The sequence below is a fragment of the Python bivittatus genome, unplaced genomic scaffold (assembly GCF_059951505.1).
Source record: "Python bivittatus isolate LINGU-HERP-01145 unplaced genomic scaffold, Pbiv_v1 ctg000680_np1212, whole genome shotgun sequence".
Taxonomy (NCBI): domain Eukaryota; kingdom Metazoa; phylum Chordata; class Lepidosauria; order Squamata; family Pythonidae; genus Python; species Python bivittatus.
The window spans coordinates 4,101,479-4,125,369 of record NW_028277095.1 but is presented as its reverse complement, the minus strand read 5'-3'; the positions used below and the strand labels follow the sequence as shown (position 1 = coordinate 4,125,369).

Below are 23,891 nucleotides of genomic sequence, written 5' to 3'. Positions count from 1 at the left end.
TTTTTTGTTGTTAAAAATAAATGAGAAACTAGCATACTGCAATGCGAGATAGCATAACCTGAATCTCCAACAATACCTCTGGGCCCCATGTAGGTCCCAGATACATTCTTAGAAAATAAGATGAACTGGCTGTAGCCTGGTGCTTTGTTTTCTGGTATATGAGTATTATGTGATAGGCCATATCCATCGTGTCATCCATTTTGTGGGAGTGCCCAAAACATGTTTTTAAAATTCCATTTTTAATGGCCCCAGAGACTGGGGCCACTTGCAGGACTGTACATCAACTGGTGGATTTGCAGGACTAGGCGATAATAAGAACGAACCTAAGCTTATTGCTCATAAAATTCTGAAGTGAAAAAAGTGCATCAGGAAGTGAATTTGGGATATTCACATTCAAGAAGAAAGAGTACCCCCTCCCTTCTTTGATTAGGCTGTGAGGAATTTTATCTCTTCAATCTCTTTACATCATCTTGTCTTCTTGAATCCAATCTGAAATGCCCTTTGAGCTAAGATTGGGGTTTTAAACCATTAAGGAGCATCTGCATACATAATAGCTCTGCTTGATATTTGATTCTTTTTCACAACACAGAGGGAGGGGAGCCATCAACCCACTAGTGATGTGTTAAAGATTGACAGCAAGTAATACCCTGCTTTCATTTACATCTGAGCTCTTCAGAAATTAAGTATAGTTTCCTCTTGCTGGTTCTTATGACAACCTATGCAATTGATAGAGCATATGGAAGCTAACCTAGCTAGAATTTTAGAGATGATTGAAGTTGGAACATGAAGGATTCCTGCTTTGTAACTAACATCTTGTCAGGCAGGAATATATGTTTTAAGCCCTGCCATGGTCAAATGCATGATATCAGAGGGAAGCTATTGTACAGTTTGCCAGTTCTGCAAAAACAGAAAATAGTGGTTTTATAAACCCTGCAGCAACCAGTTGCTGTCCTAAACTCAAACACGATGGTAGCATTGTGACTTCAGCTTTTGTCAGTTACAGCCTTAGACTAAGACCTAGGACAGCCAGTTTCCAATATCCACCCAGCCATGAGCTCACCATGTTTAGGCCAATCACTCTCTCCCAGCTTAATGTACTGTATAGGGGCGTTATAAGAAGTTGGAAAAAAAATGGGATAAAAATGTAAATAAAATAATAAACGCTAAAAACACTTCTAAAAATATTTAAAATATCTTTTTCTGTTCTTCCTGAGGTGATTTGTTATCTTATTCAAAGATACTAACTTGATTATTTTTATTCTAATTTGTTAGTGGAGTAGTTTTAAGATTTATTTTTATTTATTTTATTTCCACAATTTATTAGCCGCCCCTCTCACTTTTTTCAAATCAGTAAATACTAAAAAACTATATTAAAAAATATAAAAAACAGAAGATAATAGACGATGGGATGTTAAAAATAATGTAGTCACCTCACTAGATTACCACCCGTCCCCTGGGGTCCCCAGGCCTTCTGGCAAAACCAAGACCAACTTATCTATAATAAAAACCCTCCAATTAATATATTATTTAAGCATATCAGTAGCTTAGTAGCTTAATATTTCCATATCCTATATTTGAGTATCTTATAAACTTAGCAGTTTAGCAATTTAGCTTTTTAGTTTTATTTTCTCTAGTATTCTAGTATCTGCATTTATATCTTATTTTAGTTTTATCTTTCTTAATTTATATAAGCTGTTTAGAATGTTTCCTTTTATCTTATGAGTCTGTAAATGTTAGGAATTTATAGAATTTAATTATAAAAATATAGTTAAAAAAGATTCTAGCTGGGTTCACAGGCTAAAATTTAACTAGTTTGTATTTTAGGGATCCCCAAAGTATGTATGGTTCATTGTGTTATATGAATCCAGCCAGTGTGGTTAATTCAATAAACCATTATTTGTTTAACCATATGTTAATGTACTGTACAGTACAAAGCTACTCTCTTGCTGCAATGATATGTTTGCATGACATTTTATCGATGGTTAAAGTAATTAACCTGATTATCTAGGTTCACATAATAGGCTGCATCAAAAACAAGGTAGTGAGTTCATATAACATGCACAAATTAGTAACCACATTTTAACTTAGGATGAAATGCAAACTTGGCCCATATGATTAGCTGAAAATTGTGTATATTGTCCAAATTTAGAAAATTTGGTTAATTAATTAAACCAGATTATATTACCCAGAGAAGAGAAATTAACATGAACATGAACTAACATTTTTTCCCAAGAAACTTAAGGTGGCTAACAAGAGTAAAATAAAAATCAAACAAAAAAATGAAGTATCATTAAAATACAGGATTGCACTTACACAGGTCAGCAGCCAAACCAGTTTACGCATCAAAGACCTGCCTGGAATTCTGCAGTTTGAGCATAATTCCAAAATAACTAAGGAAATCCCTGTTATATTATCCTTTATTCCTTTATTTATATATCACATTTATACCCCCACCTCCACAATTATATACACACTTTCAACATTTAAAAAAACCAATAAGAACAATAACAAATTAAAAATACAAAATCAACAGTCAGAAATAGTCATACCATTGATCATGATATAATATACTTCTGGACCAGGTTCAGGGGTGTAATGTGAGGGGTATAGTGTTATGAAGATTCTCCTTCTTCTGGGGCCAGTTCCAGTCAGTATTTATAGGGGTGAGAGATCTAACCATAGACCTCCATTTTGTGAGGTTCCTCAGGACTTTACTGTTTCTCTACTCCTTTTGAACTCTACTTGAAACTGCTGGGTGAGGTTATACATTGGCCCAGGTTTAAATACCATCAATTTGCTGATGACACACAAGTTTGCCTCTCAACCCTGCACTGACCAAGTGATGCCATTGAGGTTTTTTCCCAGTATTTGGAAGCTGGGGGTGGGTAAGGGTCCAGATGGAGAAAGACAAGCTTCAACTCAACCGAAGCAAGATTGAATGGTCATGGTTTTAAAACAGTCTCACCTCCAAATCTGGAGTCTTTCCATCTTTAGCTCTAAATGAAGTTGCACTCCTACAGATGAAACTGGTGTCCATCTGGGGAGTCCTTTTGGACTCACAACTCCTACTTGAAGAACAGGTGACCAATATGGCCAAGAGGGCCTTTACACTACTCTATCTTGTGTTCCAATTGCTCCTGTTCCTAGATCAGGAGGCCCTGCTGACAGTAATTCATGCTTTGGCCATCTCCTGCTTAGACTCTTGCAATGTGTTCTACATGGGGCTGCCTTGAAGACCATCCAGAAGCTACAGTTGGTCTATAATGCAGTGTTGCAGGTATGCCCATGTAACACTACTACTTGTGAGCTGCACTGGCTTCTTATAGGCTTCCAGTTGCAATTCAAGACAATGGTTATTACCTATAAAACCTTTCATGGCTAGGGCTGTGTTATTTGTGTGTCCACCTATCTCCAATTATGTCTGCCCAGCCCACAAGATCCGTTAGGGTGATGCTCCAAGTCCTCTCTTTGAAACAATGCCATCAATGGGATCCAAAAAACATGCCTTCTCTTTTGTGGTTCCTGCCCTTTGAAAAAGCATATCCCACCCCTCCTCTACCCCCAGCCCCCAAGATTCTGGTGGCCCAACCCTGTTGGCCTTCCTTAAGGTTTTAAAAACTTGTTTTTTCCCCTGTATACTGGGTTAGGACATTGAATGAATCCTTCTGGAAAATTGGCTTATAATTTAGAATACGTTATGTTTTTAGCCTTGGTTTGTACTGTTTTATATTGTGTTGTATGTTTTATATTTATTATTTATCTTGTTTGGTTTTTAATCCTATGTTAGCACACAGAATCACATATTGTGAGTTATTTTATTTAAATTAATGTTTGTGAACACGATAATGAGAGGCAGACAAACTGGAATGAGTCTAAAATTAGGTAGTGCTTTGGGGCTTGGGTGTCCTCCATTTGGAAGATGGGTTAAGAGAGGTAATAAGAGGTGGGATTTGGAAAGAAAAGGACCTAATCTAAGCTTGAGTTGCTGGGAAAACCAGGTGAGGTTAAAGGGAGTTTTCTTCCAATGAAGAAAAGACAAGAGCATGCTTGCAACTTGATGGAAAACAGCCAGACAGAGACAAAGGGTGGCAACGTGTTCAGAGTTTGTACATACACACCAGGTGCTCTAAAGAAAGATTGAAATCTATACCATCAATCCTCATTTGCTTCCATGATTATACTCATTAACAATGCTTAATAATATCTCTCCAAATAGGGTTCACAGCTGAAGAAAATAAAGAATTCTACTCCTAACTCTGGTGTAGTGTACAAACATAAACAAACTGAGAACCATAGAACTATTAAAAAGAAAAAATCCCTATGAGAAGTAGAAAAAAAAGTCTCAGGAAAACTGCAAGTAAAAGAGGACTGGCATACGTAAATTCAACAAATAAGATGGCCATGAAGAAAGAACAATAGGCTGATTCCTTTTATAAAGTGGCTGTATCTCAATCTTAGATAAGTGTTTGTTGTTCACCCGCTCAGAGTCACTTGGGCAGCTATATAAATTGGATAAATAAATAAGTAAATAAATACCAACACACACGTATCCACAAACCAACATTTTATTTTATTTTTATTTCTGGTATCCAGACTACCACCGACCAACACCACCATCTGAAAGTGGTTACCACCGCTACCAGTTCCTCCTCTATGAACAGCCAGCTCATGAAGCTATATCCTTGAATTCAGATGAAACTGCATCTTTGGGTAGGAAACTACTTTGCCTCTATGACAGTTCAAATGTGTTGTTGTTATGTTAGTTACAGGAAGAAAATTGGTGCCTTACTTCCTTCTAGTTCATTTCTAGCTGACTCTGTTTCAGCATGGTTAGAATTTCCCATAGGTAGTGTTTATGGAAGTGATGAAAATGCCCCAGCTGGGGGCACAACTTTGCATGAAACAGGATGTATATTTACTTGACAGTGTGGGAAACATTTGTTCCGGCTGCTATTACCAAAGTAAATTCTCATGTCAACTTTGTAAAGGAGACCAAGCAATCATATCAGTTGGATAAGTCTCAGAAACAAATAACTCAAGGCGCTTTGTTTAAAACATACAAATTACACTGATTCTCAGGTAAAGTGAACTTATACAGATAATGAAGCTTTTAAGTGGAGAATAGTGATTAAAACTGGGGTGGCAAGGTTTTGATAGCCAGGGGCACATGCTTTTGTTGCTGCTGCTGTTGTTATTTGAGGGACACAGTCAAATGGGACATAGTACTGCGATTGCATGAAATGAGTAAGGAAGGCCTGTATTTCTATGTATTCCATGTGGGGGAGGTAGGGAGCTCCTAAATTTCTTGGGTGTGCCAAGCCTAATAAAAGGCTTATCGAATATTTTGTTTATTTTATTAATCTAGTGAAAAAGGTCAGGAAATAATGCTACTAATGCTCAAAGGTTTGTTGCTATAATTTGACAGTGAAGTATCTAGGGGTTTAGGGACCTCATAAGAAAAAGCATCCAAAGTGTTAGTTGTCCAATTCTGGGAGCTGAAGTCCGACATCTTAAAGTTGCCAAGTTTGAGAAAAACTGCCCTAAAAAGTAGGCATGCTGGTACACACACTTCATGTTTCAGCTCAGGTAAAGGAGGGAAGATATTAGAAAAATTGAGTGGACCTGAGGGATATGAACACATTTGTTTGAATTCCTGGGAAGGGAAGGAGGAAAAGCAACAGGAGGATTGGTGGATGGTTGGGTTGAGCAGCAGAGTTGAGGGTGGGAGGCTGGGAAGATCAAGCAACTAGGCAGCACATGCAGGTAGAGGTTGAAAAGGGGAAGAGGGAGGTAAGATACTGAAATGATCCGTCTACTGATGGGGTGTTCAGGCTAGCAGATGTGCTGGATTCCTTTTCTTCACCCTAGCTTCTGCTCCAGCCAACACTGGCTGACAGTGCACTGGGGCAAAAAAGGTTCTTAAGGCTGGTGCCCAGAATTGACATGATAGATTCAAGCAGACATCCTAAGCAGAAAGTACACTACATGCTTCTCAGTACAGTATCAGGTTTCCCAGCCATACTGATTCTGCTGTGTGTTCAGGATCAGTGCCTGCCTGGCAATGATTATTTGGCTGAGTTCCCATGCTGTAGTAAGCCCTGGTTTCTTCCAACCACAATTTTTAAAATAAGCCACATTGACTGCATTTATACATCACATTAAACAAACCAAAACATCCCCCTCCCCATTATGTCTTAGTATAATCTGGGAACCAAGCCTTTGAGTGTCAGTGGAGCCAATCATTGGGTTGTGTAGGAGAAAACTGTCAGTAATCCAGCTGCATGGCCAACATACTTAGGGTACATACATACTTTCCATTGCATGTCAACTGAGAATGGGTGGAAAAGAGACAGCCAAGTTGAAAGACAGATTATGGTAGCAGATGTAAAAGGAGGAAGATCCTGGATACTGCGAAACTGAGAAGAGTTTTTGCTTGTGTATCCAAGAACTTTAGAAGCTTCATTGGTGACACCTCAGAGCTATCATGTCTGTCAAGCAATGAGATAAATTCATGAATAATAAGATTTGGCAATTGGGTTGCACAGTCGTCAAACAACGTTCATAAACTAACAGTTCTGCTGAGCCAGGCACGTTCTTAACATGGAGGGACAACTAGGCTCCTAAAGGAAAATGCTGCATTAAGAATTTTGGCACAAGTAGAATTTCAGGACAGAGATGAAAAGAGAGATACAAGAATGAGGATGCCTCGCCCATGGCAACCCTACAGTGCACAAGAAGTACCAAGCATGTATGAAATCAGTTTATGGAGCCAAAGAAACAACAGGTGCAAAACATTCTGCTATAAGAAGCATTATGCACATTATGGCTGTAAAAAACAAATGAACAAGCTCTTTGAAAGCAGTGAGAGAACAGACAGAGAAATTTCCAAGATGAATTTGCTCTTCTCTGCCTGTTTGTAAATCAATGCTAAATATTACAGCTGAAAAGTCTTCCAAATGATGATAATAACAGCATGCACGTTGGATTAGATTATAATGAGAGCACCTTCCTAATACAGCCAAGATCTGCTGGGGATAGACAATGCAGTCAGGATTCACCAGCTCTGTCACCCACTGCCCAGTGATGGGGTGTGCAGGAAAAGTATGCTAATGGCTTAGGCCTCGATAAGCGACCAATTCAGCTGGCTACTGGGAGCATATAGTGCAGAATAGCAGGAGGGAATTCTTCCACTGTCCTCAGTGTGTGCGCGTGTTAACAGACTCACATGGAAGAGAAAGATTCTTGTGCTGTGAAAACCTGGCTTTGGTCCCAGGCCTGGGGTTGATGTTATATTATTTGTCTAGGACCCCTGTTTGGTTTGGTTTGGTTTATATGATTATTTTTATAAGATTATTTTTTAGTCTGGGCTGTCTGATTGGATGTTTTTATCTGTGTTTATGTTTTTTCTAGTTTTGTACACTGCCCAGAGTCCATTGGAGTTGGGCAGCTAATAAATTCAAATAAAGACAGACAGACAGACGGGAGGGAGGGAGAGACTGGGGCTATACAAAGCATAATGATGCCAACATCAAAGCAAAATATTAAGCTATTGATAGAAAATTTGCAAAATGGTCCATGCATAGAGAAAGAAGGGGCCACTCTTTATCAGTTGCATCAGAGGAAATATCCAATAGGTTTCTGTGAGACTCACACAACCACATTCCACATAGCATATCTGTTATCACATCAGTAGGTATGCTATCTGAGGAAAGAATTGTAGTATTTTCCAAGTATGAATTCATATGCTTTGTGGGCAAAAGTTACAATGTAGTAACTGTCAAAGCACAAAGTGTGTGGTAAATGAGAAGAGTGTGTAAGAAGCGTATAACAAGTTAAAAGAGGGAAAAATGGGTTCCCTATTCTGGCAATTGGCCAGAATTCTTCATTTCTCATCTTGACTGACTACAACCTTGGTTTGTGATTTCCCAGTCATTATTCTCAGGTGCTTCAACTTTGTTCAAATGGGTAGCTGTAATTGTTTACTTATACAGGTAGAGCTACGTATTTATATAGTTAGCTGCAAATTTATATTGTTATATTTTAACCCATTCAACTGCAAGAGTTTCCCAGGTGGATTCTATAGTTAAAATCCCAAACCTAATCTGTTAAAATCTAAAATGCTTAGAGGAAGAGGAAGTCCTTAGCCCAGGACTGAAAAGATAAGTATGTGGGTATCATGCAGTTGCATGCAAGAAGGGTCTCGATCAAAAGAAAAGAGGATGTAATATACTTCTAAATAATACTACTATTGCCAAAACCACTGAAATAATATTTAAAATATTGTTAAAATTGTTTGTACGGAGCTTAACTTTAGATAAAGAAATTCTTAAATGAGCCCATGTTCCTTTACAAAGACAAGTGATTCTTGCACAGCCAATTTTGTCTTTAAATTATCACTAGTTCAAAACCAATTACTACTGGATTCTAAAACCAAACTACATTTGATGTAGGAGATCCATGAGAGGATTTCCTACTGATTTGGGAGAGTTATTTTAAAATGAATTCAGGGTCTCCAGATCTAGTCAAAGCTGTGGTCCCAGTATGTCCTCTTCCCCATCAGGAAAGGGATGTTCTGGACAAATGATTCTGTAGAAGGTAAGGAAGGAGCTTCTATATGCCTTCTTTGATGGGCTCTTTCAGTGGGGTAAATCTTCAGGAAAGTATGGCAGTGGAAGTTTGGGGAGGAACAAGAACCTCTAGAAGAGGGGCCTCCCCCTTCCCACTGTTCAGATGTGCTGGCCAAACAAGCTGGATTAAGCTTTTGGACAGAGATCCCATAATCCTCAATTAGTTCTATTTATGTTTAAACCAGGGGCTTCAATTTTTTTCAGACCTATTTCTTTATTTACTTACGTATTAAACAAATGTATATGGCCACCCAACTCACACACAGTGACTCCAGGTGGCTTACAGAATTAAAACTCATAATACAAAAACTAATAAACCCACCCCCACGCCCCTGGTGGCAATAAACACACAGAGACTAACTATTTGATCAGCTCTGGATCAGCCTGGGTCCCCAGGCCCACTGACAAAACCACATGTTCAGGGCCTTCTGGAAAAGTATCAAGGCGGGGGCCAGTCTTATCTCCGGGGGAATGATATTCCATAGAGAGGGAACCACCACAGAGAAGGCCCTTTTTCTCAGTCCCACTAGATTACCTTCCTCATTGAAGGGACCCGCAACATACCCTGCCTTCCCACTCTAGTAGGCCAGGTAGATGTAACTGGGGAAAGGCGGTCCTTCAAATAACCTGACCCCAAGCCATGTAGAGCTTTAAAGGTGATAACCAGCAAATTGGCAACCAATTCAGCTCCCACAAAAGAGGTGACACATGTGCAAATCTAGGCTTGCGCAAAACCATGTGGGCCACCACATTTTGAAGCAACTGAAGCTTCCAGATATCCCTCAAGGGCAGCCCCATGTACAGCGTGTTATAATAGTCCAGACGGGAGGTGACTAGGGCATGGGTGACTGTGAGAAGGGCATGTTGGTCCAGGAATAGGTGTAACTGGCGCACAACTCGCAGTTGCGCAAAGGCCCTCCTGGCAACAACTATCACCTGCTCCTCGAGCAGGAGTCCAGGAGAACCTCCAGATTGCACATTGGTCTGTCTGGGGCAGGGCAACCCCATCCAAGACCAAAGATGGCTATTCTTCTGAGACCAAAGAGTCCCAAATCCAAAGCTGCTTCATCTTGCCAGGGTTCAGCTTCAACCTGTTGTTCCCCATCCAGACCTCAACAGCTTCCAGGCACTGAGAAGGCAGTCATGGCATCACTTAACTCACCATGGGCAGAGATTTACAACTGAGTATCATCTGCATACTGATATCTCATCCCATGGCAGTGGATGATTTTATCCAGTGGCTTTATGTAGATGTTAAACAGGAGCAGAGAAAGCACCAACCCTTTCAGAACCCCACAAAGCATGGGCCGCAGGCCAGACCTCTCGCCCCCAGTCAACACTGAGAACGGCCTCAGAGGAAGGAAGTGAACCAGGACAACACAGTGCCCCCTAGTTCCAATCCCCAAAGCCAGCCCAGAAGGATACCATGGTCAATGATATCGAAAGCCACAGAGAGATCAAGTAGAGCAAGGATGGATTCACTACCCCATCCCACTCCCACCAGAGATCATCAAAAAATGTGACTAATGCTGTTTCCATCCCATATCCAGGCCTGAATCCCAACTGAAAGGGGTCCAGATAATCTGTTCCATCCAGGATCCTCTGGAGCTACAGCACAACCACCTTCTCAACAACCTTCCGCAAAAAGGGAAGGTTGGAGACAGGACGAAAATTGTCCATCAGGGTGGGATCTAGTGATGGCTTCTTAAGCAGCGGGTGTACCACAGCCTCTTTAAAAGGCTGGGGCATCACCCCCTCCTCCAGAGATGCATGAACCACTGCCAATATCCACCCACAAGTCACCTCCCTGGAGGCTCTCACCAACCAGGAGGGACACAGATCTAAAACACAGGTGGCCGCTCACACTCCTTAGGTCCCTGTCCACTTCCTCAGGAGCAGCAGGGTCAAACCATTCCCAGATAACCAGGCAAGAACCTACCTCAGGCATCTCTACCGGACCAGTATCCATGCCAACATCCAACTGGGAACAAATCCAAATTACTATCTTCCAGAAAATCAGCAAATTCTTCAGTGTGCCCCTGTAGGTGAATCTCCAAGTCCTCCTTCCCCAGAAGGAATTGAGTCATCCTGAAGAGGGCTGCTGGTCGATTGTCTGCAGATGCAATTAGTGCAGAGAAGTATTTCGACTTCACCGTATGAATCACCACAATGTAGGTTTTAATAGCAGCTCTTACCTGTATTCAGTCAAGTTCATTCTTCATCTTCCACCAGATGCTCTAGACATCTCTTGATCTGTTTCATTCCTCTCAGTTCCTCCATATATCATGGGACACGATGAGGTCCACGGGTCAGGAGAAGTTGCATGGGCGCAATCCTGTCTAAAGCCTCAGTCACCCTCCTGTTCCAGGCAGTGACTAGGGTCTCAGCAGGACCACAGAGCAGATCCTCAGTTATAACCCCCAGCTTCCTCTGAAACCCATCTGGGTCCATCAGTCACTGGGGGCAGACCAATTTAATAGGTCCTGCATCCCTGCAGAGGGGTACAGCCGTGGAGAAGCTCATAGCCACCAAGACATGATCTGACCATGACAAGGGGACCAAAGATAGGTCCACCAATTCCAAATCACATAGACAGTGCTCCGACAAGAACACCAAATCAGGTGTGTGACCACTATTCCTAGTCAGGCCCTGGATGACTTGGGACAAGCCCATGGAAATCATGGTTTTCATGAAACCTTTTTTTAAAAAAACATGAAACCTTTAAAAAAAAATAAATCCCAGAACCCTGATCAAGAGGCAAAGCTCTAGTGGTAGAAAACTGGCTTTGTTTGAGTGTTTTGTTTTGTTTTTCGTTTTGCTCTTAGTCTCACAGTATCTTATCAAGTTCTCATGGAACCCTGGGGTTCTGCAGAACACAGCTTGAAAAATCCTGGTTTAAACAATCCGATCAATAGTTTTGTGCTATCTTGATCAGTAACCAATTTCAATATCTTAACGGATCTGATGAAGTGGACCATAATTCACAAAACTGTCAATATGTTGCTTAATCTATAAGATACCACAAGACTCTTTGTTGCTTTTCTCGCATAAAAAAATAACCCTAACTTGGCTACCTCTCTAGAAACTATAATTAGAAGCAAATTCAGTGAAACAAATTTTATCCAATTCAGACATTACCTGAAAATATGACATTAACAATAACTGAAATAGAATCCCTGTTTTCAAAGGAAAGTTTAATGAGCTTGATTGAAATACTGTGGGAGTGGAATTAAATAATGCATTGGAACCAAGTCTATAACTAAAGCCACCACCTTGCTCTACAAACCCACAGATCTAAATTGTTTCAGGGATAAAATCAAAGCAAAATTTACTTAATGGGGATGGGGAAATGGAATACTTTAATGTGTGCTAGTTCCAGGACATGGAAGAATCTAAGAGCTAAAGTTAATATTTCTGAGTGATGCCCAGAATGCAGAGTAGGTAATCAGTACGCTAACTCCAATTCATGCTGAAATCCAATCGATATAGTAGAGTACTGAGTTAGTCTAGCAAAGCTGGCCATGAAGTTTGCTCAGTGATCTTAGGTCGCCAGAAGCACAATCCTATCTACTGTAAAGATAAAATTGCAGCTAAAATGTATATAGCCCCAAGTTCCAAGGGGAAGGGCAGGATAAACATATCTGAATTCTGTATTCTTTTTTCTTTCAAAATTTCTAAATAAGGTTAAAGCATTCTGTGTGTAGTCTGCTTATGAACATAACTTCAAAGATAGCTTTCCCTAGAGCACAGTGCAATTGTTATTAGATGTAAAAGATTTTGAATGAGTTCAGTTGTGAGCTTCAGACAAAGGTCTAATTTTGCACTTTTGAAACTTTCAATGATTGTTTTTCCTGTGTAGTCCTGAAACAAGGAACAAAAGTGCATCAAATTAGTAGAGTTGAACTTGATATCTAGTTCAGTTCCCTGTGGAAGATGTGTTCCACAATAGGATTACTTACCCCAATAATGCTTTTTACTTCAGATCCCTTTCCTTTGTATTGGCGAGATATCTTATAACAGGATTGTTGATTGCAAAAATACTTCTATTTTCTCTTGTTTTAAAATTGCACAACAACCCAGCAATCTAGTTAAAGTAAAACAGGAGTCTTAACGTAGTGCATTATTAGTTACCTCACTGAAATCCAACAAGTTTTCATGTGACTTCTGTGCAATTTCCTCCTCTTTAGACTTTCAGTCCCACCTATACATTTGTATTTGTGGCAATCCGATTTGGAGAGTACCCAATTCTGTACAAGAAGCAGAATGTCCCTTTTGTTGTATATCTCATGCTGGTTAACATAAATGACTCCAAATACATTATAAGAAAAACAGAAACATTCTTCTTTTCTCCAAGCCATCTATACAGAGCTATATCGTGTCTGCCCTTGAATTCTCCCAATTTTTTTTTATCAAGTACTGTAGCATTTTCCTGCAGAAAAGCTACTTCAACCCTTTTATCATTTTGCTTTCCTTTATCTACATTTAAATCTTATTTAAAATTATGCCATGATTCCAGCTTCCAGATATATAAGTAAATTATATTTTACAGCTGGTTGTTGTCTGCTATCTTTCTCACTTCAGCTCACTATTTTACTGAAGTGATCTCCTGTATAGTAAGTGCCATAACTATGAGTTGTCCATGATTCATCAATTCACACATTCCATTGCTAAGCCATCATTAGGTTTCTTTAAATATTGGGTTAGCATGAAGTCACCCAGGGAATCCAAGATGTCAAAAAGAAAAAAGGTCAACAAATAAATAAGCAGTTTCACACATTCTATATCCTTTTGTATAATTCCTCCATTCAGCAGCACATTTCAGCTGATATGAAATATTGTTTAATATTGACACAAAAACAACTCTTTTAATAATGGCAAAGCAAACTCATTTTAATAAAAATGTCTCCAAAATGTCTTTAGACCTCAACCCACCCAAAAAGCACAATCTGCCTTGCTTTTCAACCTTCTGCCTGAACAGAAATCCCAAACTTGGTTACCTTGATAGTGTTGTTGTTGTTTTTCAGTCATTAAGTCCAGACAATTATAACCTTCAGCCACCCCAAAAATATACTTAAAGAATGGTTAAACCTTTCTTAGGGCAGACTCCTCTCCATAACTCAATGAGACTTTAAACATAAATAAGTATCATCAAACTGATCTTGAAGTTACTCTGTTGTTCAGATCTATATTAGGAGCAATATCTACCAAGACTGCTATAGAAACACAGAACAAGTTTTACATATTTCAGTCATTGTTACTTTTCAGACATAAAATGTACATTGGATAACTACACCAAACCTAGATCCCTCTAATTAGTGAAGAAGAAGACCTATGCTGCCTGAAAATGTTGTCCCATAATTAGGGCACAATTGTTGTTTAATTATTCCATCTGTAGTTGATTTTGCTTCTACCAGCTCCTTGCCAGCTAAGTTCAGTTGATTATAATACTCTTTTTTCCTAGATGGATCAGAAAACTTTAAGATAATTGGCCATTTATATTATAAGACAGTGCACTTTAAGTATACTACATTTTGTTGCAGTGTGAGTAGGAATATTTGAGAAAATTTACTTTGTAGTGTGCTGGTTGGCTAAAGCATAGTGCATGATGCAATGTCACCTCCATGTGTGCTCTTATTCTGAAAGGGGCTGATTACGTGTGTCTCGATGATTAATGGAAGAGAGGTGCATTACTTAAAATGCTTTCTATTGTAGGAAGCTCCCATTCAGATAAAAGACTGCATAGAAAGAAATGATCTTACGCTGCAGTAGGAGCTGCAACTCACAGCAATATTGTTTATATGAACTGAGATATATCTAATTAAAGCAAAAGGTCTGTGGTTAAGGACAAAAGTTCCCAAATTGTTCCCCAAAGCTCCCAATGCTATTCAAACTTTGGAAATCTCACTAAAATAAAATAAAGCAACATTTCATCTAAAGATTGATAATTCTTCTCTTGGGCTGAGAACAAGCTAACTGGGCAAAAAGGAAGGAAGGAGGAAGAGGTTACTATGGCCACAAAATGTGTTAAAAAATCCCCATAAGATACCAAAACTGTCAATAATCTCCAGCAGTGAAAATCCAAACACAACCCAACATCTAATACCTGTACAGGTAGAGAGCACCTAACTGCCTTGGCTGTAGCCCCTGAATGGGTTCATTTGGAAGACATGAATAAATTGTTTAACAGATTCCTTCTTGGCTTCGTCAGTATATACCCTGAAGACAAGGGATAGGGAAAAAAATCACACATATATGCACACATACACAATTTTAAAAAGATAACAATCAGTGCTCATCCAGAAAAAGTTTTCAAGAATGGAATCTATATGACATAATTATTCCTATCACCTTTTTATGTGCTGGAGTGTAGGCAGCTCTGATCATAGAAAAGAGACATGACAGTTCAGATGCAAATTTCAAATATCAGAAGTTTCAAGATCAAACATTTGGAAAACGCAACACAAAAAGAAATGCGGTATTCACGTTTTGTATTTTAGGTGATACTATCACAAGTTGTTGCTCTTCTTGTATATCATTTCCAAACTATGAGCTGTTGCACTTTGAAACTCTCTTCTAGAACTGTGGAAAAACAGAATCTATCTGTATTGTGAATTTCAAACAGCTGGGTCAGGATGCTGACCCTCACCAAAGAGACTTTGCTGCTAAAACACTTGATGGAAGATTATTTTTAGCTATTTTGCTGCTGAATCATACAGCTATTCTCAGAATTTTATGCCAAATTCTCAAAGCAGTTTTATGAGAGTTTGTTGTTTCCTAGTTGACCTGATTATCCACCATATGGCTGATCCCTTGGATTTCAAATGAATGTTGATTCACACCATTCAGTCTGTAAAGAAGCATTTTACCCTACAATATCTCCTATTATTTGTACACCAGCAAAGGCAGGAGATAAAATTCCTAGGCTGGCTCCTACACTGTAAATAGAAAAAAATCAAAAAGGATTAGAGCCCCTGGTTGAAAAATTCTGCTGCAAATAGCTGAAAAATGAAATCATCCATTACTGTAACTTGCTACTAAGACCCAATTACAGTGTGAGAGTTGAACTGGCAACCTTAACTTTTGTTACTCCAGATCTGTTCTCTTTGTAACCTAGTATTTGTGTTGATTTAATAGACCCTCATGTTTCTGCTCAATAAACATGAAATCTATCTATCTATCTATCTATCTATCTATCTATCTATCTATCTATCTATCTATCTATCTATCTACCCATCTCATTGCAGTGACTCTGGGCAGTGAACAAAAAGTGAAACCAAACAAACAAAAACAGCACAATTAATAAAAAAAAATAAGCAACCAAAACAATCAATATGACACATGTTTGAAGTCTAAAAAATAATTCCATTTTACAATCAGTAAAAAAGGCAACAGCCAAAAAAACCAAGCAACAAGGTTCACTTAACATCTGGGCCCAAGTGCTTGAGGAAACAGCCAGGTCTTTAGCATTTTATGAAAGGCCAACAGGATTGGGGCCATCCAGATCTCTGAGGAGATATTGTTCCACAGGGCAGGTGCTGTCACAGGGAAGACATGATTCCTGGGTCCCAGAAAACAACAGTGCTTAATAGAAGGGACCCACAGTATATACTCCATCTGTCATGTTCAGGGCTGTCAAACTTACCAGATGGGAGGGACAGCTAATCAACATCTCACTGCAAGTTATATGTAATCTTACACATACACACACACATAAAAACCCTGCATGAAGATAATAATTTACAAGATCAGAAGAAGCAGCAGCAAATTGAAGTCCTCAATTCTTTCATCCCAATCACGGAAGAACTGTTAGTGGTATTAAAGAGAAGCATGTGGTTTAATAACTTCAAAGTTTATCAGGATTTTTGAGCCATTCTTGTTACTTTAATCCCTTGTAGGGCAACCGGTGGGCTACAGATTAAATCTTTTTGCTTAAAAGCAGAGGCTAGTGAGTGGAATACTGTTATGTATAGTAGTGCAGGAATAGGAGCACATAGTGAAGCAGTTGTTGTATAATCCTGATAATAGTAGCAATGTTTTACCTCTTCTGTTCTTAATTTGTATGGGAGTCTTGGGGCCTGTAGAGCTGGATCCTCAATAGAAGGCAATAGCCAGTATAAAGACATGAAAAGAAACTTTCTGTTTATTGGGTTCTAATCATGGATTTAGTCAAACATAGTCAAGTGACATTATATATCTCCAGGATAGTGTTTGGTGCTATCACCACAAGCACTTCTGAACAAAACCATCTGTTTGATAGGAGGTTTTTCCATCATTTATACATGTTCAAAGGAGGGCATAATGATCATTAGTTCATCTTGTATCCAAGACAGATTCCATCAAACCTGGCTTTAGGAATTTTGGGGATTATATGTGAAATAACTTTAGGCATATTTGGTATTGTACAGTATATAAAATAACAATATAGTGTCCTACCTCCATTTTTTCCTTCTTGTTTCTTAATGTCTCTCTCTTCATTCATAGATAGATAGATAGATAGATAGATAGATAGATAGATAGATAGATAGATAGATAGGAAGGAAGGAAGGAAGGAAGGAAGGAAGGAAGGAAGGAAGGAAGGAAAGAAAGAAAGAAAGAAAGAAAGAAAGAAAGAAAGAAAGAAAGAAAGAAAGAAAGAAAGAAAGAAAGAAAGAATCTATCTATCTATCTATCTAATACTTGGTCAATCTGTATTTCAGAATTCTAGCAATTCATGTATAGAAAAATATACAGGTAGTCCTCACTTACCAACTGCCTCATGCAGCAACCATTCAAAGTTATGACAGTGCTAAAAAAATAATTTTGTGACCAATCTCACATTTATGACCATCGCTGCATCCTGCAGTCACGTGATCACCATTCGCATGCTTTGCAACTGGCAAACATTTTTGCTTGTGTCAAGCAGAGTTAATACTGTACAGTATGGAAGGCAGAATTAAAATCGTAAGTCATGGTCATGTGATTTTCCACTTTGTGACTGCATCACAGAGTTGCTGGTCCCAATTGTCACTAAGCAAGGACTACCTGTATAGACATCTTTTGTTGGTGTGATATTGATTAAAAATTATGTCTGCTGGTGCTGACTGTGGCTCAGATCATAAACTCCTTACAAAATTACAACTTAAACTAAAGAAAACAAATAAAATGATCAGACCCACAAGATAGGTCATCAATATTCCATATGATTATGCAGTCAAGATAAATACAATATTTAATAGATTTCAATATTAAATATTATTTGAATAGATAGAGTCCCTGAAGAATTCTGAACTGAAATTTGTGACATCATTAAAGATGAAGCAAACAAAAAAAATCCTGAAATGCAAAAAGCAAAAGAAGGTGACATGGCTGTCTGCTGAAGAAAAATAGAGAGGAAAGGACAACAGAGACTGAGAAAAATTTGCCCAACCAGAAGCTGAGTCCAAGAGAAGAGCAAGAAGAGGCAAGGCATTATAGCTAAACAGACAATGCAAAGAAATTGAAGAAAACAATTAAATGGGAAGGACAAAAGATTCATCCAAGACAATTGCAGAAATTAAGGAAAACATTTATGCAAAAATGACAATGGTAAAAGTCAAAGAAGTCTGATTTCCACTGGAGAAAAAAGATACAACAAAGAGATGATGCAAATAAATGAAAGTATTTTTAAAAATTGAAAAATCAGTTATATGTATGAAGAGTTGATCACTAAACTAGAGCCAGACATTCATTCAGTAAATTTATATAGCCACCCATCTCACATGTGTGACTCTGAGTGGCATACAAAGTTAAAAACACAAAAACAATACAAAATAAGCAAAAACATAACAAAAATCATTAAAAAAACATTAAAACCATAAAAACTATTAAAAACCATTTTTAAAAATCTGCAGGAGAGCACACTGTTTCCCTAGCAATATAGCTACTTTGCCAGCTCCATACCCACATTACTGGATTCCCCAGGCCAGATGCCAAAGCCATGTTTTCAGGCCCTTTCAGAAGGCCAGCAAGGTCAGGGCAAATCTGACCTCAGGGGGAGTGGTATTCCATAGGGTGAGTCATTACCAGCACCTTGAATTGACCCAGAAGCAAACTGGTAACCAGTGTAACTTGCGGAGCAGAGGTGTCACATGTCCTAATCTACATATATGCATAACTGCCTGTGCTGCTACATTTTGCACCAGCTGAAGCTTCTGGATGCTCTTCAAGGGCAGCCCCATGTGGAGTGCATTACAGTAATCCATGTGGGAGGTGACCACGGTGTGAGTGACTGAGCATAGGGCCTCCTGATCCAGGAACAGGAGCACTGGCACACAAACTAAAATTGTGCAAAGCCCCTCCTAGCCATGACTGCCACCTATTCATTGAGCAGGAGTTGTGAGTCCAGAAGGACCCCCAGATTGCACACTGGGTATGTCTGGGGCAGTGCCATCCTATCCCGAACTAAAGATAGTAAATTCCCAGATCTTGGTGGCCCCAAAACCCAAAGCCATTCAGTCTCACCAGGGTTGAACTGAAGCCTGTTGTTCCCCATCCAAACCCCTACAGCCTCCAGGTACCAAGACAGGACATCAACAGCATCACGTACTTCACCAGAGGTGGAGATATGCAGCTGGGGATCATCAGCATACTGATTATACCTCACCCTATGGCTACAGATGACCTCACCCAGCAGTTTCATGTAGATGGTAAACAGAAGTGTAGAAAGTACTGAACCCTATGGAGAAAGTACCAAACTCCATAGTATTGGAGGCGAGGGTGGGACCTCTCCTGATCAAGATTGACTGGAACCAGCAGTAAAGGAAGGAGGAGAACCAACACAGTACAGTGCCACCCCCCCCCCCCAACCCTTGCACCTAGTCCAGAAGGATACCATGGTCGATGGTTATAACAGTATGTGGGAATGACCTGGGGAAACTGGGCCCAGAGATGCTGCCTAGGAAACAGTCAGATAAGAGACAGCATACTCCTCAGCTGGATAATGGGTGGGGCAAGAGGCTCAGAAGGAACCCTAATTTCTCAGGGTGTAAAGGAGATGGGGGAGAATTGTACTTTCAGACTTGCAAGATTCTGTTAATGTAGCCTTGCAATAAAGTAGAACTAGCTCATCTGATCATGTTTCCTATCTGGTCTACATGAAGTAAGGCTGACAATGATATTGAAAGCGGCTGTGAGATGAAGTAGAGCAAGGATGGATGCACTACCCTCATTCTGCTCCTGCCACAGGTCATCTAAAAGCACAACCAATGCTGTTTCAGTATCCATACCCAGACCTGAAACCCAACTGAAAGGGGTCCAGATAATCCATTTTATTAAAAATCCTCTGAAGCTGCTGCACGATCAACTTCTAAACAACCTTCCCTTTTTAGGAAGGAATATCAGATGAAAATTGTCCAGTACAGTTGGGTCTAGTGATAGATTCCTGAGGAGGGGGTGGACCAATACCACTTTAAGGGGTGGAGGAACCACCCCCTCTCTCAAAGAAGAATTTACTACCACTAAAACCCAACCCAACCTGGAAAGCCTTCTCCACCAAATGATGTTAAATAGGCCCTGGAAAATATTGCTAATATCAAAGCTATGGGAGTTGATAAAATACTGGCTAAACTGTTAAATCCTTGCAAGGTGATAGAGTTAAAATACCACTTGTGGTTTGTAAGCAGGTATGGTAAACAATGGCCAAGCAGTGGCATAGGGATTGGAAAAGATCAGTTTATATTCCAGCACCAAGAAAGTTCAGTGCCAAAGAACTACTGAACAGTTGTACTTATAGCTTATGCTAGTACGATAATGCTTAAGATTTTGCAACTCAAACTTCAACAGTACATGGACTGAAAACTGCCAAATCTACAAGCTAGATTCAAAAGAGGCAGGGGAATCCAAGATCACATCAGTTATATCTGATGGGTAAGAGAAAAAGCAAGGGAGTTCCAAAAAGACATTAATTTTTACTATTATACTAAGACTTTTGACTATGTAAATCACAAAAATTGTGAATAACCCTTAAAAACATGGGCATACTGGGCCACCTTATTTGTCTATTGAAGGAATGTACATGTTGACCAGGAAGCAACAGTTAAAGTGGAATATAGAACAAATAAATGGTTCAGAATTGAGGAAGATATACAGCAAAGTTGTATACTGTCCTCTTATGTATTCAGCTTATATGCTGAGTATGAGAAATGTTGGACTAGAAGAAACAGAATGTGGAAAATTGCTGGAAGAAATGTCAGCACCCTCAGATGTGCTTTACAGTGCTACTTCAGTGGCTGAAAATGGGGAAGATTTAAGGAATCTCTTGTTGGAGGTGAAAGAAGACATTGCAAAAATTATTCTGCTGTTCAATCTTTTTTTTAAAAAAACCCTAGGATTATATCAACAGGCAATGTGGGCAATTGAGAAGGGGCTGACAGAAAACAAGGTGGCTAAATGTTTCACGCAAGCATGAGCTGGCAAGAAATCAAAAGAAGCAGCTAGTGACAGTCAATGCTGACAAAATGATGCCCATCAAGTCACAAAGAATCAGAAGTGACTGAACATCTAAAAAATAACAAATCTGATGTAGCAACACAATCATCTACTTCTAATGATCCTGTTTAGAAGAAATACTGTACTTTGGGTTATTCCAGTAGACTATCTTAACTATCTCTTTGTAGCATGTCTGACTGTGATTTTCATACTTCTTTTTCTTGTAGTTCTTTCCCTTTGCTAGTCTATTTTTTTACAAGAATTGCACAAGTACGCTATTTGCATGGGTATTATATGTAAAGTTTTATTTATGTGAATTACCTCTTTTTAAAAAAGAATAACTCCATGATGAAAAGCAACATTTTAAGAAGTGATGCCATATATTTATTTGTTAGATTTATATCCTGCCTTTCCTTCAGGAACACAAGGTGGTCTGCATAGTATTTCCTTCTCAGTTTTCCCTCACAACCACCACCCTGTGATGTAGATTGGCTTGAGGGAGAGAGATTGGCCCCAGAGTCACCGAAAGAGCTTCCATGGCTGAGGATGGACTTGAATCTGGGTCTCCCTGATTTTTAGTCCAACTCCTTAGTCGCTACTGTATTGGCTTCTCTATATGGGAAGGCACTAGAGGAGAAACAGTCCCCCTCAAAAAGTGATGCAGATCTTGCCTGATTGTACAACTAGGTAACCATGATTGTGCAATTTTGCCAATATAAACTGTACTGTGATGAAAGTTTAGAGCAGTCTTTTCCAACTTAAGGCTCCAGTTATGCTGGCTGAACATAGCGGGAATTTAGTCTGATGCTTCCGAAGAACATTTTAGGATGTCATATTCATTTTGGGCACAGATATTACATCCAGTCAGGTATACACAATAATACTATTTAGCTTCTTCTAGAATTCATAAACGTTTGCATTTCTATAATTCCATTCCATTCCTTATAGTGAATATAAAATTCAAGCTGAGTTCTTTTCATGTTTTTAGTATTCATTCTCTTGTTTTAAAGCCTAGGAATCCCATTTTATTCAAAATAAACAGGATGTCTCAATGGTAGACAGAATGACTTCCCTAAACTAAAATTTAAATGACCAGAAGAGGGCACTAAACTCTGGACTGTGTTGGTTTTTAATTTAAATACTTGGTTAAATCAGTGACAAATGGAAAGAGGAAAGTGGCAGTTAAGGAAGTTTGAAGGCAAAAAAAAAAATAGTTGAAGAATTACAGCAATTATCTTTCATAAACCTCTTAATAAGGAATCATGTGAGATTTTTTCTGGAGCAGGAGCATCTGTATGCATTTGTATATATTTTTTAATCATGTGAGTTGGCACACTCAGCAGCTGAGAGTACAACAAATCAATGAATATCAGCTGATGTGATATCAGTTGATAAGAGAAAGGATTTTAAAAATCCAGGTATTTAGTTCTCTTAGTCACAAACATTATGTATGTTAGATTAGCAAGTTTATTCAGTGAGGTATAGTATCCCAATTCTCTGTAGAATAACATGGAAAGATTTTCTTTCTTGACTTGAAAATAATTAAGGAATATGTGATTAAAAAAAAGTGCTAGAGAAGTGGATACCTATCTCAGTTCTCTCTCTCTCTCTTTCTCCCCCTCCCCTCTCCCTCTCCCTCCCTCCCTCCCCCCCCCCCCCATCTCCCCTCATCCCCAAAATGCTTTTTATCAACCTGGGATAAGTTGTGTTATTATATACTATTTTTTCCCAGCACACAATGACTCCTGCCTGTATTGGGAGGTGTTAAATTTGATTGGAAGACCTCAATATTGATAATGTTATTTTGTTTTATGTCAATATGCTAAAGTGATCAACAAAGGAAAAAGTAGATATATACAACAACATTAAAGGATCAACACAAGCCCCAAAATTGATAAGCATAGCAATTTTTTAAAAGGAAAGAAAATGAAAAGGGCCTGGAAATTATTATATAAGCTGAAGAACTCCAAAAACATTGACTGTATTGCTCAAAAGTCATCTTCCTTGCCCCCTTGATTAAAAAAAAAAACAACTTAATTCAGATGTTGCTAAGAACCCATATCAGCAATCAGTTGCTGCAGATCAGATGTAGATTTCTAGTTTCAGAGTTATCTAGTAATTCTTTTAGCCCCCATGTGAGACAAATCCACCATTCTTAATGTTTTGATAGTTTCCCAGTACTATAGACATAGGTAAACACACACACCTTTAGCATACATCAACTGATCCAGAACCATGTTAACAATCCTGTTGATGTCAGCCCCAAACCTGACAATCATAATATGACCAAAAGATATGGGTTAATATTCCAGCTCCTGAGTTAATCTCCAACAAAAAGGAGACCTGAATGTTAAGGGGTTCTTATGAGTGAAAAGGGATATGAATAGATTGCTGTAGCTATGATGGCATGAACATGTTGGCAAGGAGTATAATTTATATCCACAGTTTGACGGTCATCCTCATTCAGAGTGATGTGCTTCAATGGATACTACTTGACCTGACTTTACAGCTTAGCTTTTAATGCACTGTATACTGTCTAGATGTGGTAAATATATTTTAGTAGCAGTTTCCAGACTGGACGAACAGAATTTCTGTCCTAGGGTTACTTCAGAAGCAAACCCAGAAAATATTAGAAAACACCCTGCAAATTAAAAACACTGCTTAAAAAATCAGGATATTAGGAAAAAAGTATGACATATGTACGTCCTGTCTGTATCTTTGTTCAGCCCAGCTAAAAATTTGATAAAAACGCTGTCAGTATTAGAACCAAAGGCTTTTATGGGATTATTACAATCATTTCTGGGACCTTCAGACTCTTGA

The 23,891-nt window shown here is 38.9% G+C and overlaps 1 protein-coding gene across 1 annotated transcript in view; it reads left to right on the top strand.

The window, feature by feature from the left end:
- The window catches only part of PEBP4 (phosphatidylethanolamine binding protein 4), a 290,393-nt gene that overhangs the window by 256,671 nt on the left and 9,831 nt on the right, over nt 1-23,891 (top strand). The window contains exon 6 of the mRNA XM_088152019.1: nt 4,594-4,710. Coding sequence (XP_088008145.1) covers nt 4,594-4,710 — 117 coding nt within the window. The remainder of the gene's footprint in view (nt 1-4,593; nt 4,711-23,891) is intronic.